At 39.7% G+C, this 16,204-nt stretch overlaps 1 protein-coding gene across 3 annotated transcripts in view; it reads right to left on the reverse strand.

Moving 5' to 3' along the window:
* pxk (PX domain containing serine/threonine kinase) overlaps positions 1-16,204 on the reverse strand; it is a 37,643-nt gene that overhangs the window by 14,279 nt on the left and 7,160 nt on the right. For 2 of the 3 annotated variants that reach the window (XM_050038368.1, XM_050038369.1), the window contains exons 4-17: positions 14,974-15,160; positions 13,737-13,814; positions 12,437-12,510; positions 11,020-11,094; positions 9,521-9,625; positions 8,620-8,721; positions 8,321-8,482; positions 7,673-7,790; positions 7,358-7,436; positions 5,981-6,029; positions 5,772-5,849; positions 4,642-4,728; positions 4,258-4,321; positions 2,948-3,007 (exon numbers count right to left, since the gene is read on the reverse strand). In XM_050038368.1, coding sequence (XP_049894325.1) covers positions 2,948-3,007; positions 4,258-4,321; positions 4,642-4,728; positions 5,772-5,849; positions 5,981-6,029; positions 7,358-7,436; positions 7,673-7,790; positions 8,321-8,482; positions 8,620-8,721; positions 9,521-9,625; positions 11,020-11,094; positions 12,437-12,510; positions 13,737-13,814; positions 14,974-15,160 — 1,318 coding nt within the window. Of the gene's footprint in view, positions 1-1,066; positions 1,096-2,947; positions 3,008-4,257; positions 4,322-4,641; positions 4,729-5,771; positions 5,850-5,980; positions 6,030-7,357; positions 7,437-7,672; positions 7,791-8,320; positions 8,483-8,619; positions 8,722-9,520; positions 9,626-11,019; positions 11,095-12,436; positions 12,511-13,736; positions 13,815-14,973; positions 15,161-16,204 lie in introns of all 3 variants that reach the window. The other variant, XM_050038370.1, reaches the window with a different exon arrangement.

A 16,204-nucleotide genomic window follows, 5' to 3' on the forward strand; every position in this document is an offset into this window, starting at 1 on the left:
CTATAAAAAGCAAAGCAAGTGTCAAATAAATTTTTCCCAAGATGGTTTCTGTCATTTAAGGCAGTTCTTAACACGCCGGTGTTTGTTCAGGTGTCCGTTTTTCTTCTAAGTTTGGTTATAATTAGATATTTGATGCTGCAAAAAAGGGGTGTGGCATGAGCTGTAATGGACTCATGATTCAGTCGGATGAGTCTATGGCTGGGGACTCGATACTGTGGCTCCACACTCCAATCACCACTGCACAGACTCTGGCTCCAAATGACGTCACCAGCCCAAGATGGCAGCGCCTGTGTCCGGGATATTTTGGCTTCATTTTTAAACAGTGGGAGGAAATGGAGAAGCGTCATCCAGCTTTATATACAGTCTATGGTTAATTTGGTTGAATGAGGGAATAGAAGTGAAACCGTTACATAGTCTGTCCACCAGAGAGCACTGAAGGTTAATTTTTAAACTCTGAAATATCCCACTCAGTATCTTGTGACACAAAATACAAAACAACAAAACAAAGAAATAAAAAAAATTTAAGGGATCTGTATCAAGTTTGTATGTTTATGACATTTATTTACGTAATAGATAAATAAATAAATAAACAAACAAATAAATAAACGCTATCGAATATTGCTATCAGATTTTTCAAATTTTCCAAATATTACAATTAGTATTAGTCACAAAAATCCAGTATTGGTGAGGCCATATTGGGAACATTTTGTGTTCATATCACTGACAGCAAAACCTAGCGACACAAGTTTCAACCCTTCTCCAGACCTAAAGAATGAGCTTTGAAGCTAACAGCTGAACATGTCAGTTTACAGAAAGCTCTTATCTCAACCTGTGCTGCTGTCAGCACTGGATCCACACAGATGATCCCACTTAATCCATTTTTAAATTCAATTTCTCTCAATTTAAAGGTTTTTTTTTTTTTTTATCACTTGAGATGATAAGCCTGAGGCAGAGCTCTGTGACCGGGAGCTTGCCGGGAAGCCAAGGTGTACGACAGCTTTAAAAACCACCAGTGACCTTCATTATCATCATCATCATTATCATCATTATAAATCTTTTACTTTACCCAACGACACGGTCAGAATGGAGCATGCTCTATGGTGGAGACAGCACAGGAAGAAGAGAGAGAGGGAGATGACAGTTATCTGTTCAGTGGACCAATCAGCATTAACACAGTGTCACCGGGACAAAGAGGAGAGGAGGAGAGGAGGAGAGGAGATAAGGAGAGGAGACACTAATACCAGGGTAGGAAACTGATGCCACATTGGTGTTTGCATGTTGTAACAACGTAAAGGTCGAGTCTGCTGATATTCTGCATTTTTCTTACTGATGATAAGTCAGATGAAAAAGACCAAAACAAATAAAGAATCAACAATAACCAGTAAAATATGTATTTCTCTGCCGTAGAGCTCAAACACACATCAGTGAGCAGCACACACACCTGCTGCTGGAAATACTCACGGAAGCAACCAATTTGTATTAATCCACTGCTAAAACTAGTCCCCAAAAAACATCCTCTTATTGGAATATGACACTTTCACTTTACCTTTTATATACTTTTATTTACTGTTTTACTACTAGCATAAATCTGTGTATTTCCACCTGAGACCCCAACTTTTGTTCAGTATGCATTTTTAATTTCTCCTCACTATTTGGGATCAGTAGGACCTGATAAGTACAAAACATTGTCAACAATAATAAAGTCCCAACGTCCCCAAACGAGTACTTCCTAATTAGCGTCTCAGCTTGTTGCTCAAATTTGTTGTCATATTAAACTACAAACATTATTAATCATAAATAAACAAGTTTCAACCATGAAATGTGATCAGGTTTTGGACCTTGTCCACTTTTGTGTTGGGATCAGCTGCAGACTGACTTGGCAGAGATGGCGGCCATTTTGTTTTTTAATGGATTAGTTTATTGTGCTCTCACTACCATTCGATGGCGAAAATCAGAAACAAAACGAGCATCAGATGGACTGTATTCATAATAAATACGCTACAATAATAGAAGTAAGCAGCGCCAATTAATCAGTCAATGAGAATGTGTATGTGTGGGGGCATGAGCACATATAGCGAGCAGCAGCAGCGGCCCACTAACCGATACTAGCACACCGTGAGAACTGAAACAGAGGGCTCATTGGGGATGGAGCAGCAGCAAGCGAACATGGCATTCATCTGCGGCCATTTTGACTTAACTTGACTTCACTACAAGCCAATTGGCTGTTCAAACAGGTGACGTGCTTCATGTTCTAAAACCAGCCGACAGCGATTTAACCAGCGGACTTGTAGGTGACACCACCAGCCAGCTTGAGTCGAGCTCAGACTGGCCAGCTCACACCGCTGCAACTTTTCTCTGCAACGTTGTAAAATGATTTTGTCTCCTTGTGAATCTTTGGTCTGAATTGAGCTTTAAGGTGGCAGGGCACTGACAGATTAGGGAAGCCAAAAAATTGAGAGATGGACCAACACATTGTTGGTTTTGGTCTTTTCATGGGATCTGTTGTCAGTAAGAAAAAAATAGCAATCTCAGCAGACTCACACTTTAAAATATAAAATCAAACATTAGAGTTTCCCACCCTGCATTCAGCTAACTTAAGACACAACAGAGTGAATAAGACACACTGTTACAGCAGAGACAGATACCTGTCTGATAACCAGGTAATCACATGACGAGAGAAGAGGTGAAGAGACAGAGACAGACAGGTCAAGTCAATCAATTAGTCTTTATAATCACACATGCACATTTTAGATGAAACTCGAGGGCAGAAATTCAGTTAATGATACAGATGCTGTTATTGTTCTGAGCAGCCTGAGACCACACAACACAGCAAAGTCTCATCACAAGTGGGTGCTGTAATGTCTGTCCAATACTTTCCCAGACAGAAAGACAGACAGGTGAGAAGACAGACAGACTGACAGACATACAGACAGACAGTTAGGCCTACCTGTGGTGGATGGGGGGGTGGGGGAGGAGGGGCATGTGGGAGGGGAGCTGGCTCCAGAACCTGAACACAGACAGAATAACAGACACATTAGTCACCATCAGCAACTGTATTAACAAGCTACCTAAAACCGTGGCCTGTGTATCTCTTTACTCAGCTAACTAACCATCCCACTGGCCAAAAAGGTGTCCAACGACCAGTTAAAAGAACTAACTAACTAACTAATTATGGAGTAACTATTTAGTGATGAACACACTACCTATCTGGTCAATTAGCTGAAGTCAGGGTTGGAAATCAGCACTAGACAAATGCCGGTAAATATGAAAGTGCCTGCTAGATTTGTTTCACTGACCAGCCAATAAGACAACGGTTATCTATTGACTGGCTGGTAGATTTTGGAAACAACCAGCCACGATGGCAGGTGGACAAAAAAAGTTAATTTCCAACCCTGGCTAAAATGCTAACCCATTTATTTACAAATAAATAAATGAATAATACACTAAGTACTCAGCTAACCAAAACAAACCGACCAGGCTAACTAGCTTTAGCCAATTAGCTTTAGCTACTTTGTAAGAACAGAAGACTAGCTAGCTGGCTAACTCACTAACTAAATGACAAGTTTAACCCTGCGTTCATGTGGTGTCGGAATAATCGGAAAAATGAGTTCCTGACTTTTGAAATTCATGTGAACAAACCCCTCAAGTCAGAACAACTAGGAAAGTCTGTGGAAATGTTGGTACATGAGTGGCAGAGTTGGCATATACGCAGAAATATGGCAGTTATAAGTAAATGTTCGGTTGATGGTTTAATTCACATATTGCATGTCTATTTTTTGCTCACATGTAATTTGTAATATGGTGTTAGGCTGTCACCGTTTTTGTTTTCCACAACTGCAACACCGTTTGAAACTCTCATTCGATGAAGTAACTTAAAAGCTCTCTTGGTTCTAACCTTCAGTAACACTTGCAACTGTTTTAACTATAGTGATGCTATTTGTGTGTGTGTGTGTGTGTGTGTGTGTGTGTGTGTGTGTGTGTGTGTGTGTGAGATTGTTGTCCAGAGTTGATAAAATGTGTTATCTAAATGTGAATGTGTGATAACACGTTGTACTGAGGTCAAATGTGATCATGATCTCACATCCATAATCTGACATCCTGTTTAAATGCATAATAAAGAAAGAGGAGAAGAACATAGAGTTAGAGAAGTTATTTATCAGAATAGGTCAGGTAAAGCAACTGATGAAATAGGACCATCCCAGGAACACATGAATGCAACATCTGTACTGGTCGAGGGCAGTAAGAGCAGTGACCTACCAGAGTTATTGTTGTTTCTTACAGAGACGTCTTCTTCATTCTCATAAGCCGACTGTCTGGACTTCTGCAAACACAAAAACGTCTCCATTATAACTCCACTGTAGCGAACATTACACAAAATGTACCTCTGGTTGTATATTTGTAGAATAGAAATCCGCCTGCCCTTAAAAGCTACCCTCCGTTGAACTAACACCAAACAGACATGTGCATAAAAACATTTAATCTCAGTCTTTCTGGACAGTTGAAACTATTCCTGTGGGTTTCTAAACAAACACAAAACAACAACGTATTCCACCAGTTGTAGCCACAGAGGCACTGTTCATGTAGATGTTCAGATCTCATTAGGGTTCTTTGTACTGTTGCGTGTGAGACTCTGTCGCCTACCTTCCTTGCCAGAATCTTCCTCCTCTTCCTCTCCTCCTCTGAGCCGTGGTGAGACTGAGCTCTGGTCAGCCTCCTGTGCTGGTGGAGCTTCACACAAACATTAATACACATTATTAATAATAATAATAAGGTTGTGGAGAACTTTGAGAGTGATGATGAGGAGTTTTAAGTGAATATTCTGGGGGATAGGGAGCCAGTGAAGGTTATGAAGGAGGGGGGTGATGTGCTCACGGGGGCGGGAGTGTGTGAGAAGTTGAGCAGCTGAGTTCTGGATATACTGTAGTTTCTTGAGTGTTATGGCTGACAAACTGCAGAGGAGACTGTCTCAGTCTAGAAGTGATGAATACGTGGATGAGAGTCTGTGCAGCTGAAACGGAGAGTGATGGACGGAGGCGGGCGAAGTTCCTGAAGTGGAACAAGGCTGTTTTGGCGATGTGTATGATGTGTTGGTCAAAGGAGAGGGTTTGATCAAAGATGACACTAAGGTTATGGATGTGGGGGGAGGAGAGCACAGTGCCACCGTTGATGGAGAGGGAGAAGTTATGGGTGGATTTGATAAGAGATTTGGGGCCGATGATGATGACATCATCCTCCTTATAAACAGAAAACATCATATTCACAAGCTGCATTATGTGTCCTTTTCATAAGCCCTGCAGTGAAAAGTGCTTGTGTCACCGCTAAAGAATAGAGTCAAGATGCTTTCATTCCAGGACGTGTCACCCAGAAAAGTCAGCAGATAAAATATCACTGAATGTAATATGCAATTAAAAACAAATAGAAAAGGAGATTCCTGCACGCTGCTATGTCTCAAGGTAAAGTTTGTGGTTTCACTGCTGTCTGATACTAGAGTCAGTTTACTGAGTTTCTGTGTTTTCAACCTGAAAAGGTTGTGGGAAATTATGTTGCAAGGTTTTTCCACAGTCTTTAATGTTGCAAGAGCCAGAATAAATTCCTTTCCGCAGCAAGTACTGTGTCCACCTTATCTAGAGAGTCACTGATTTGAAATATGGAGACTTAGAGGAACTTTGTTGATGGAGCCTTGATGAGGGGTCACGACCTCCCAAATGTCTCCAGTGGAGCTGCTCGGTGATATAAATCAAAAATGTTTAATGAGACATTTAGTGACGTACCACTCTCTGCTCCTCCTGCAGCCTCTTCTCCAGACTCTCCTTCGCTGTCTTCAGTGCCTCTTTTAGCCTGCTGGGAACCTGCGGGAGCGAAGGGAGGTTTAGATATTTACTTCATGTTTCGTTTTTTCTATTAGAGTTAATATTCTGAGGCAAACCTTGTGCACGCATGTACAAACTCTGAGAAGTAAAAATCAAACCAAGCCCCTTACCTTGATCTGGAGTTTTTCTGAGTGCTGGAGCAGGACGTCACTGAACAGCCTGCAAAACACAAACTGTGACTCATTGGCTACAAAAAGATGACGCTCTGGTTCCCGAGCATGTCCTATTTCATATTCCAGATGCTAATTTGTATTAAAGGGAATCTTTTCTCATGTACATAAACCTGGCAACTGTCTGCTCTTGTATGGATGCATGATACTGACATTTTTTTCAACAGTAAACCACTTACATTAGTCTTTTTTTAAACTTACAATCAACTGATCTGGGTCCCAGTCTATAGTGTTCACTGTAACATGGACAGCTAACAAATTTTCCGCAAATACGATGAGTATAAGTTGAGATTTTGTGTAGAATTAGGACTAAAATGAAGAAAAAAAGGTGCATTTTCAGACTTAGCCGGCTCAGGTCCAATCCCACTTCCCCCCTTGGCCCTGACACTCCTTTTTAAGTTCTACTGCGTTGGGTATTTTTTATTTGATTTTTATTTGAAATTTTAAAAGCACAACAACTCACAGGAGTATCATGACTTAAAGGCAAAGTGGTCCTGGTCACAATGCTCTGTGATCTGCAGTAGTCTAAACGTCAACAAGCAACATGGCTGCTACAGGTGCCCATAAATATTAAGTTTATCTTTATAATAATAATGGTGCAAAATCTTAGTTTAAAATAGAAGCAAGGGAATATTTATTTTGATTGTTATAAAAAGCTTTACGGAAAAATGCTACTGTGTTAACAGACCTGTCAGATGTTTCAGCTGTCGATCCATTACTTTTAGCAATTTTTTTCATCCATAGAATGTCATCCAAATACATTTTCCCCAAAGATGGTTTCAGGTAGATTTTTCACGCTGCTGTTTGTTCGAGTGTTCGTTTTTCATTTAAGTTTGTAGCTCATGATTGGTCTGACAGGTGTATTGGCAGGAAACTTGATATAGCAGAGATCGGTACTGCGCAGACGCAGACTGTCACCAGAGCAACATGGCAGCCACCGTATCAGGGATATTTTAGCTTCACTTCTGTCAGATCGTCCATCTTTATACGCAGCCTTTAAATTTCAACGTTTATTAATTATTTTTCGCTAACTGTTTCAACTGTTTATTCATCACTTTTAGCTGACAACTAACTTATGTATGTGCCGTTTTCAGCTACTGATGTTGTAATGAGTGGTGTCCCATTTACTTGGTTAAGATTTCATACCCTACCTCTGTGGCTGCGTTATGAAGGGCCACTCCTCAGTGGAGGGCACTGCAAAACTAAGCGTAGGGCCAAGGGGGAGAATTGGGACTGGGCCTTAATGTGTGTGTGGTCTTCAAATCAATCAACCTCACTGAAAACAACAGGACACAGACTGACAACAGGTGAACTCACGGTGTCTGCATGAGCGCCGACACTGTTGGCATCCCGCTCTTACAGGCTTCTGTGGACAGGATGGACTGCAGCACTGACACTGAACACACACAAACACACACAACAAGTCAACACAGCACAGTCAGTGGGAATAATACACACACTTTGAGACATTTCAGTAAACCTGATATTTTATTTCCAGAAGTGACGACCCTCCCACTGTCTTTGAGGATGTTCCAAATAAAGACCCATGACAGCATCTGTGTATGTTCACATTAATCTGTATGTGTGTGTGTGTGTGTGTGTGTGTGTGAGTGTGTGTATTACTATACTGACCTACAGCGGTGTAGGGGACAGCGGGGTATTGATCAACGGGGACGCTGTCTGGCGGTCGGCCGTACGTCATCTCGTACAGTAAATGTCCAAAACAGAACACGTCGATGCTCTCTGTGGTCTGCAGATACACAAACACACACACACACACACACACACAAACACACACACACACACACACACACAAACACATACACACACACAGTACTTAAACAAACTACTCATGTATCATAAACTGTCAATAACAAAGTATGTTAGTACAATTACAGGATGACTTTTCACACATAGAATTTGAAGGATTTTTAAAGATGTTGTTCACAGCAGCAGACTTATTTATTCAAAAATATTTTTACAACTTTTTTTTCTCAGCTTTAGGACAGGCACGTCCGGCCCTGGGGCCAACTGTGTAGACATGCACTAAGTGGAGCCTACACAGGCAAAACTGCTGCTCTCATTACTCTGGCTGAAGAAAGCAAATACTATGTGTTAATTCCACACATTCATCTAATCTAGTTATTTAAGATAGCGGACGCAAATACAACATAAAATAAATAAAAAATAAACAAACAAACAAGGAAAGCAAAAGAAAGACAGAGAGCACACAAAAATCACCCCGTATATTCTGGTTTAATTTAGTGCTTGTTTACATACATTGATCTTCCTGAGTTGAGTGAAGGCGGGTCGCAGCGCTGACGGAACTCCCAGCATGCCGTTCTCTACGTCCATCAGTCGACACACACCCTCATCCACAATTACATTGGATGTGTGCAGGTGACCGAAAAACATACCGCCATCATGGAGGAGCTTCAGGCCCTGAACACACACAGACACAAACACTCAGACTTCTGAAGTGAAAGTAACACTTGGTGGTGGTGTGTGTGGTTTAGATATTTGCATGTGTTTCCTGTGTCTGTGTCTGTGTGTATGTGTGTGAGAGTGTGCATACACACCTCCAGGATCTGACGGCCGTACAGTTTGATGTGCTGCAGTTCGAGACCCTGACTCTTCTTCGGGTTACAGTACTTCTTCAGGTAACTCTCTCTGGGCTTCACCTGGAGGAGACAGTCAACAGTTGTTATAGGAACTACTTTCTACCCAAAATGAGTGGCAGGATGTAACTAAGTACATTCACTCCAGTACTGTACTTAAGTACAGCTTTGAGGCACTTGTACTTTATTTAATTATTTCCATTTTATGGTACTTTGTACTGTAAACTATTTTTGTGGCGCATGTTGTTATTTTTACTCCACTACATTTATTTGACATTTGTTACGAGGTACTTTGATTCAGATTATTCACACAAACGTTAAATCAACCAAGGAATTATGTGTTATGATGAATTAAGCTACCCAGCAGTGTTTAAACTAATTTAAATGAGCTCCACCCTTACCTGCTGCAACATTTAAGTGATTAACACATTAATATTTCTTATCTAATAGTATAATATACATTATTCTAGAATGAACCACTCTGCATAATGCGCACTTTTACTTTTGGTACTTTAAGTATATTTTGATGCTAATACTTTTATATTTTTACTTCAGTAGTGTTTTGAGTGCAGGACTTGTAATGGAGTACTTTTACTCTGTAATGTTGCCACTTTTACTCATGCAAAAGATCTGAATACTCTTCCACTACTGCTGAAGAAGTAGTTTCAATGAGTTTTGTGGTTCATCCAGACACTGTTTCTGGGAAGATGCACTATTTCAATGGTGCGAGCAGCACAAATTAATTCCGTTCACCTGTAAATGTAAATCTAAGACACGAATATCTCAAAATCTGGACCATCAGCCAACCGGCAAGCACTTCAGTTGAAGCGTGATGCTTCTACGCCACCGACGCACAGCGTACCTTACAGATGTGGTCCCTTAGAGAGCCTCTCTCACTGAATGGCCTGATGAGCAGAGCTGAGGACTCACTGGTGCTGGAGAACAACAGCGGACACAGATATGGAGTCTGCAGGAGGAGGAAGAGAAGGAGGAAGTGTTTAATTATTTACATAATTATAGTAGGTATTAGTCTGTCTTCTATTAATATTTATATTGAAATAAAAACAGTATAAATTAAGAGATTTAAACATGTAATTTCAAAGTATCTTAATCGCAACAAATCCGATGAATTCCACGAGACCAAAGAGCTGAGATTACAGTAATAGCTCCAGCAGTTTTTTTTTTTTTTTTTTTTGTGAATCATGACTGGATTTGGCTACTGTGTCATTTGGTAATCTGGGATAACTAACTATGTACATAGAACTAACTACCCGAATGACCATCAAATATCAATCAAAATTTATTTTTAATCAATTACAGATAATAGCCCAGGGAAAAAACTGTTTATTTAGTTTTGGACAAATCAAGTTGATTTATACAGCACATTTTAAAAACAACTGCAGTTTACTAAAGTGCTGTGCAAATTAAAAGAATAACACACAAATATAAAGCAGTATAATACCGGTAAGAAGAATTACATACGTAAAAAAAGATTATAAAATACTTAAATATTAAAACCACTACAAACAACCAAAGGCCATTGAAAACATGTACGTTTTAGGATTTGTCTTAGCAGCCCCAATTAAGGGGGAGCATTTCACTGAGAGTTAAAGCCTATTCCAGAGCTTTGTTGCAGCTACCACAAAGGCATGATCTCTCTTACCCACCAGCCTCGATCAGTTATAAGACCTTGTTCTGAGAATCTAAGAGGTCAGGAGTTGGAATAGGGACAGAGAAGTTCAGCAATATACTGGGATGCCACTGCCAGCCCATGTGTGGCTTTAAAAACAAATAAAATAAACTTAAAATCAATCCTGTATTTAAAAGGTAGCCAGTGCAGGGATGCAGAGAGTCTCGCTGCAGCGTTCTGCACCAGGCGAGACAAAGATGACTGGTCGACACCCAGGTAGAGAGAGTTGCAATAGTCAGGCCTTGAGGAGATTAATGCAGTGGTTACAGTCCTCAAGTCATTGTGAGAGATGATGGACTTTTAGCAATGTTTCTTAGTTGGAAATACAGCTGGAAAGACAAAGCTATGTTCAGCTGTGGCTATCTTACCACCTACAGGCAACATGTTGGCTTTAGCTGTCTCTGTGCAGTGGGAGAGTAATGAGTGACTAGGTCAACAGTCCATGGATTAACAAACTAGAGTATTGTGACTGTAGTTTGGATCCTTTCTGTTTCACACACTGTTTTTACCAGATATTATTGCGTTTTATGACATAATAATGTTGCATCATGTTAAAATAGATGACAGACAGTCAGAATCTGATCTCCACGTTTGAACCAATGTGTAGTTACTGTGTTGGCTGTGTAAGGCAGTGATAACTACACATGCAGACACACACACTGTGTACGTACAGAGAGGCTGGTTAGCAGCTTCATGGCTGACTGCAGGTCTTTGTCCGACAGGAACTTATCAGGCCCCAGGTCCACCTACAACACCCACAGACACACACACAGATTATTAATTATTTTGGATTTCAGCACTTATTCTAATAAATTGAATTTTCTCGTCAGATTTCCTTCTGAAAAACTTGAGTTACACAAACGTAATTTAAGTCATGTACTTTTCCTTCAATAAATCAGGTTTAATCCTGTTTAATAAATGAAGTGCATTTCAGGCTCTGACGGAATTCGTTTAAATCTGTTTTCAGTTCGACAAACACAAATAAGAAAAGACCAAGAACACTGCTTTTAGTCAGCTGAACAGAAATGTGATTGAGGTTTTAATCAGAGTGTTTACAGACTTTATTTCTCTGTCCACATCCGTCGCTTCTGATGGAACAATACTTTCACATCTGGCAATTACATCTGATTGAATTTAAATTAACTTGAATCTGTTCTGGAATTTGGGAAAGTACTCAGTGTGGGATACGTTCCTGGAAACAATTGAATACTGTCAGAGAAAAATTCAAGAGGAAAACGTTTCTTTCTCTCTTTCTAAATGTCTCTCTCCTCTAAGAGAAAGACGAGTAAGAAATCGGAGTTAAACTTTTCCATGTGTTGTTGTTTGTGTTGTTTTCTGAACTTAGTCACTGCTGCATTAAATAACTTCCTGCTGCTGACATGTCAAACGCACTCCAAGTTTTTATCTACAAAATACTTCATTTTATTACATTGACGAATCATTAACTTAATGAGGACTTTAAAACTTCAGTTAAATTATTCCACAACCAGAAACGATGGATTATATATCGATGGACAATTATAAAGCAGCAGCCAACAATGTAAGACGACATTAAAAAAAAAATTTAAATTTAAAAAACAAAAAAAAAAGACTAAATTACAGTGCACGAGTTAAAGAGGTTGATGGGATCACATTTCACTGGAGTTGTAGCTTGTGTAACTTCATGTGACAAAGAAATGATTGATTGATTGACTGACTGGTTGATTGATTTAATCAGATAGGAGATGGAACTTTACATTCCTTCAGAAACAAGGCAGCACATTGTGGTTCAAAATACAATAAAGATTATCAATATTAACAAATTGTGAGTCACTTGTGATCCGTTCAGAATCGGCCGGCAACCCACTTCTGGACCACGACCCACCAGTTGGGAACCACTGACTTAGATGATCTTAAAACACTATTTAAAGACCCAGATAAAAAGTCTTACATTGCACACGTGTCTTACATTTCTGACTTGTTAAATTAGTAATTTAATATATATGTGGTTAGAGAACTGCACTCCTCATTTCTTTTTATTTGATCTCTGATATTTGAGCCAATCAGCAGAACTATGTGTCACATGTTTTACCTTTCCACTGTACTCACCCAGCTCAGCAGATACCTCTCTTTGGGCTGCTCTTTGTTTTTGATTAAGAAGTATTTCTTCCTGATCCTCCAGCCTGAAAAACAAACAGAATGTCACTTCATTTGTAACTCCAACAATAAGAATTAAACATTAAATTATTATTTTGCCTCAAAGCAACACGGTGTACCTTTTGTGAGAAGAAGAAATACTTCCTCTCACAAGTAATAAAACAATCTGTTGCTAAGTTCAATACATTCAGGGGTTTTGCAGCTACAGCTAGTTGGACAGTTATGACCAGTCATTTATGGTAACGGACTGTATACCGGACATAACTAACTCAGTTTGCTGACTTTACAACTCTTGTCCGCTTGTGTTGCTGTTACAGAACAGTAACTAGTTTAAGCTGAATTTTAGTATTTGGCTTTATTTCAAAATTTTTACTTGTAGCCACAGCGGCCGCTGTTCAACATAAGTGACACAGTCTTACTTTAAAGTTAAAGGTTTACTTTTTGTTTACTGTGACTCTTCTCTATCAGTTTATTTCAACTCTTATTTTCTTTCCTTTCTTTTCTTTCTTCAGATAATCACGTTGGCTCTGTGATGATAAATAACAACAGCACACAGGTTTCACAACAACCCACCGTCTCCGAGTTCATCTTCAATGGAGATTTGATAACTGTGGCCATCAATCACTTCATTGTGTTTAAATGCCTTCAAATCATTTGATTATTAATCAATACTCAGGCTGAGATCACATTAAGAGTGAGTGAAACAGTCATCAGTCATTTAAAACGACTCCTCTCCTGTAAAGAGAACAATTGGATTTCTTTTAAATGTGTAACCTGACTGCAAATTGTGTGTTTGAACAGAGACTATTACAGATGTTGGCATAATAAATACGTGATGAATATAACGAGTAGAGGTGAAACAATCAGGCCGTTAAAAAAGAAAAATATTTTATTTCGATGATTAATCATTCCCTGATTCCAGCTTTTTTTCTTCTGTCAAAGTAAATTGAATACTTTGGGGGTTTTGAACTGCTGGTTGGACAAAACAAACACTTTGATGAAATCATTTTGGGCTTTAGGGAAATGTGACAGGCATTTTTCGGTATTTTCAACAAGTTCAAGATTGCTGGCAGATTAATATATAACATAAATAATCCTTAGTTGCAGCCCTACTAATGAGCATACAGAATGAATACAACAAAGCAGAAGAAATTATCAACATGTTCACATAATTGCTAATGGTTAGCATTAGCACTGCATTCAGTTCTCATGTTAAAAAATTTGCAGTTTTCAGTCAGGTTCAGAGTCTTACCGATGTCTTTGAGAGGCTCCAGCACCTCCCACTTCAGGTCCGACCTGAAGAACATGGAGACCTGCTGCAGAGCGATCTCTGTAACACACACACACACAGAAAAAAAAAGAGAAAGACACTTAGCTTAAAAAGCAAGAAAATAATCTCTATTTTCTTTTTTGGTCTACTGAGGTCCATGTTGACTATGGATGGGGTATCGTGACTGAAGTATTGTGATAATATCGTACTGGGCCTATGGTGATTCCCACCCCTTATGTTGACCGAGCATTTACGTCCATGTTAGCCCAACAAAATCTCTTAATATAATACCATGTTCATAAACATACAGCTATCATGGTCATCATGTGATGTCTGTTGGGGTGTCCCTTTTGAAACTACCACTATGGGACACGATAGTCAGATATTTTCAGATACAACACATATCATAGGAGATCTTTACAATATTCTGAGCATTAATATAGCATTAATATGCTGTGTAAAGATATAGTGGAGTAATGGCGTCCTGAGCAGAGAAGGAATTCACTCTCCCTCTGTGTGTGTTGTAATCTGAGCTTCTCTGTTAGTAACTGTGGTAGACGGTCTGGCTGCACATGCATGTTTGTGCAGGTGAGCCCATGCTTGTGTCCCACTGCCTAGCTAATCACCATTAATCTGCACTGTGTTTTTACGGCTGTCACCCCTGATATCTGGATGGGTCGTCCCTGAAGTGTAGCATTCCTTCTCCGTTTCCCTCTGGGGTCAAACAGTCAGCACTGTCGCCACTGATAGCGCTGTTAGCACTGTTAGCTGCTAGCCGGCAGTTCAGCCACCAACAGGTTGAGAGCCGTAACAATGTGGAGGTGGCTTAAGACAACCTTTGAATCATGGATAGGTTCTAAATATCATTTAGAGCTCCTTTAAACTATTGTTTTTATTCTTAATGTATTTATTCATGGATAGACAAAACAGACTCAATCAAACAGACAATACTTCTAGAACGGTCCCTTTAAACACTTCTGGTGAATCAATAACAGTGAATTAACAGTTCTTATAAACTAATCATATCTTTTGCATGTAATCTGAAAACAGTAACAATGGTTAAATTCAGGTGAATGTAGTTGGGTTAAAAGAGCAATAATATCTATAGTGAGGAAGTATGAAGTACCTAAAAATTATATACAAGTACAGTATTTGATGTTAATTTCCACCTTTGAAGAACAACTGTAAAGAGTCTCTCAGTGGAGACGAGGGAACACACCTGTGTAGTTGGCAGAGTAGTTGTTGGGGTCCAGGAACTTCTTCACAGTCAGGGAGCTGGAAATCAGGGGATGCTGGGTAATAGAGTCCAGATAGGCCTGCAATCCTCTCTGCCTCTCTGCTATAAACTCCCTGTCCATGTTTCCTATTAGCTTCTTTGGAGGAAGAGGGAGACTGATGCCACATACCTGGAGAGAGACAAAGACGGAGATCGTTTTGATCACCAGTGAATGTATATTTTTTACCCCCTGTTGTCATTTTCTGTGTTTCAGCAATGTCTTTACAAACAGGGAGACAGACTAACAACAGGTTTCCGACAGTTCTGCTGTATGTTGACTGAAGATCAGGAGCTGACGGGAGGTCGGGGTCAGTGGGAGACCCCAAGAAGGAAATGAGCCGGCAAAACCTCAGCAGAAAAACTGCTAGCTTCCTGTTATCCAGGAATGATGTGACCTGGACATAAGACGAGTCACAACCAGGACGATCTGCTCCAGGCTGCTATAATGCAGTTTCACTGATTATAGATTTACTAGAGATCTATACGGCACAATGTGACACTGAGAGGATCCGAACTGATTATATTCATCAATTCGGAAAACAACATGCACAATGCAATAATATAATTTAAAATCTTAAAGGTCCAGTGTGTAGGATTTAGGGGGATACAATGGCGGAAATGGACTATTATATAATAAGTATGTTTTCTTTAGTGTAAAATCAGCTGAAAATAAGAATATTTGTGTTTTGATTACCTTAAAATTAGTTGTTTATCTACATAGAGAGAGATTCCTCATTCACAGAGTCTGCCATGTTCACCAGCATGTTTCTACAATAGCCCAGAACGGACAAACCAAAACTGACTACATTCTGCCATTCATCTTTTAGTGGCCAAAAATGGTGTGCGCCAAAAAATATTCGCCATTTTCTATCATCAGGCATTCACCTCGCCATCTGCATCACCAATTTTCCGTTTAGATTACATTATAGATTACAACTTTTGCGTGGCAAGTGGTGTACCCCTCTTTCAGGCCTCCTTTGGGGGTACGCAAAGTTTATAAATGAGATGCCTGGTCTGTTTTTGGAGAGACCTCTGTGGATAATTCAGCTCCTGGTAAAAACCTCCTGAGCAATTTGATGGTAAGTTGTCAAAAAAAAAAAAGGTGAGCAAACATAAGGAGATACTGGGCTAGTGGCCTATCTGTGATGTGCTAAAGAGCATTGAAGAAACACTG

This window comes from Epinephelus moara, chromosome 24, assembly GCF_006386435.1.
Source record: "Epinephelus moara isolate mb chromosome 24, YSFRI_EMoa_1.0, whole genome shotgun sequence".
Taxonomy (NCBI): Eukaryota; Metazoa; Chordata; class Actinopteri; order Perciformes; family Serranidae; genus Epinephelus; species Epinephelus moara.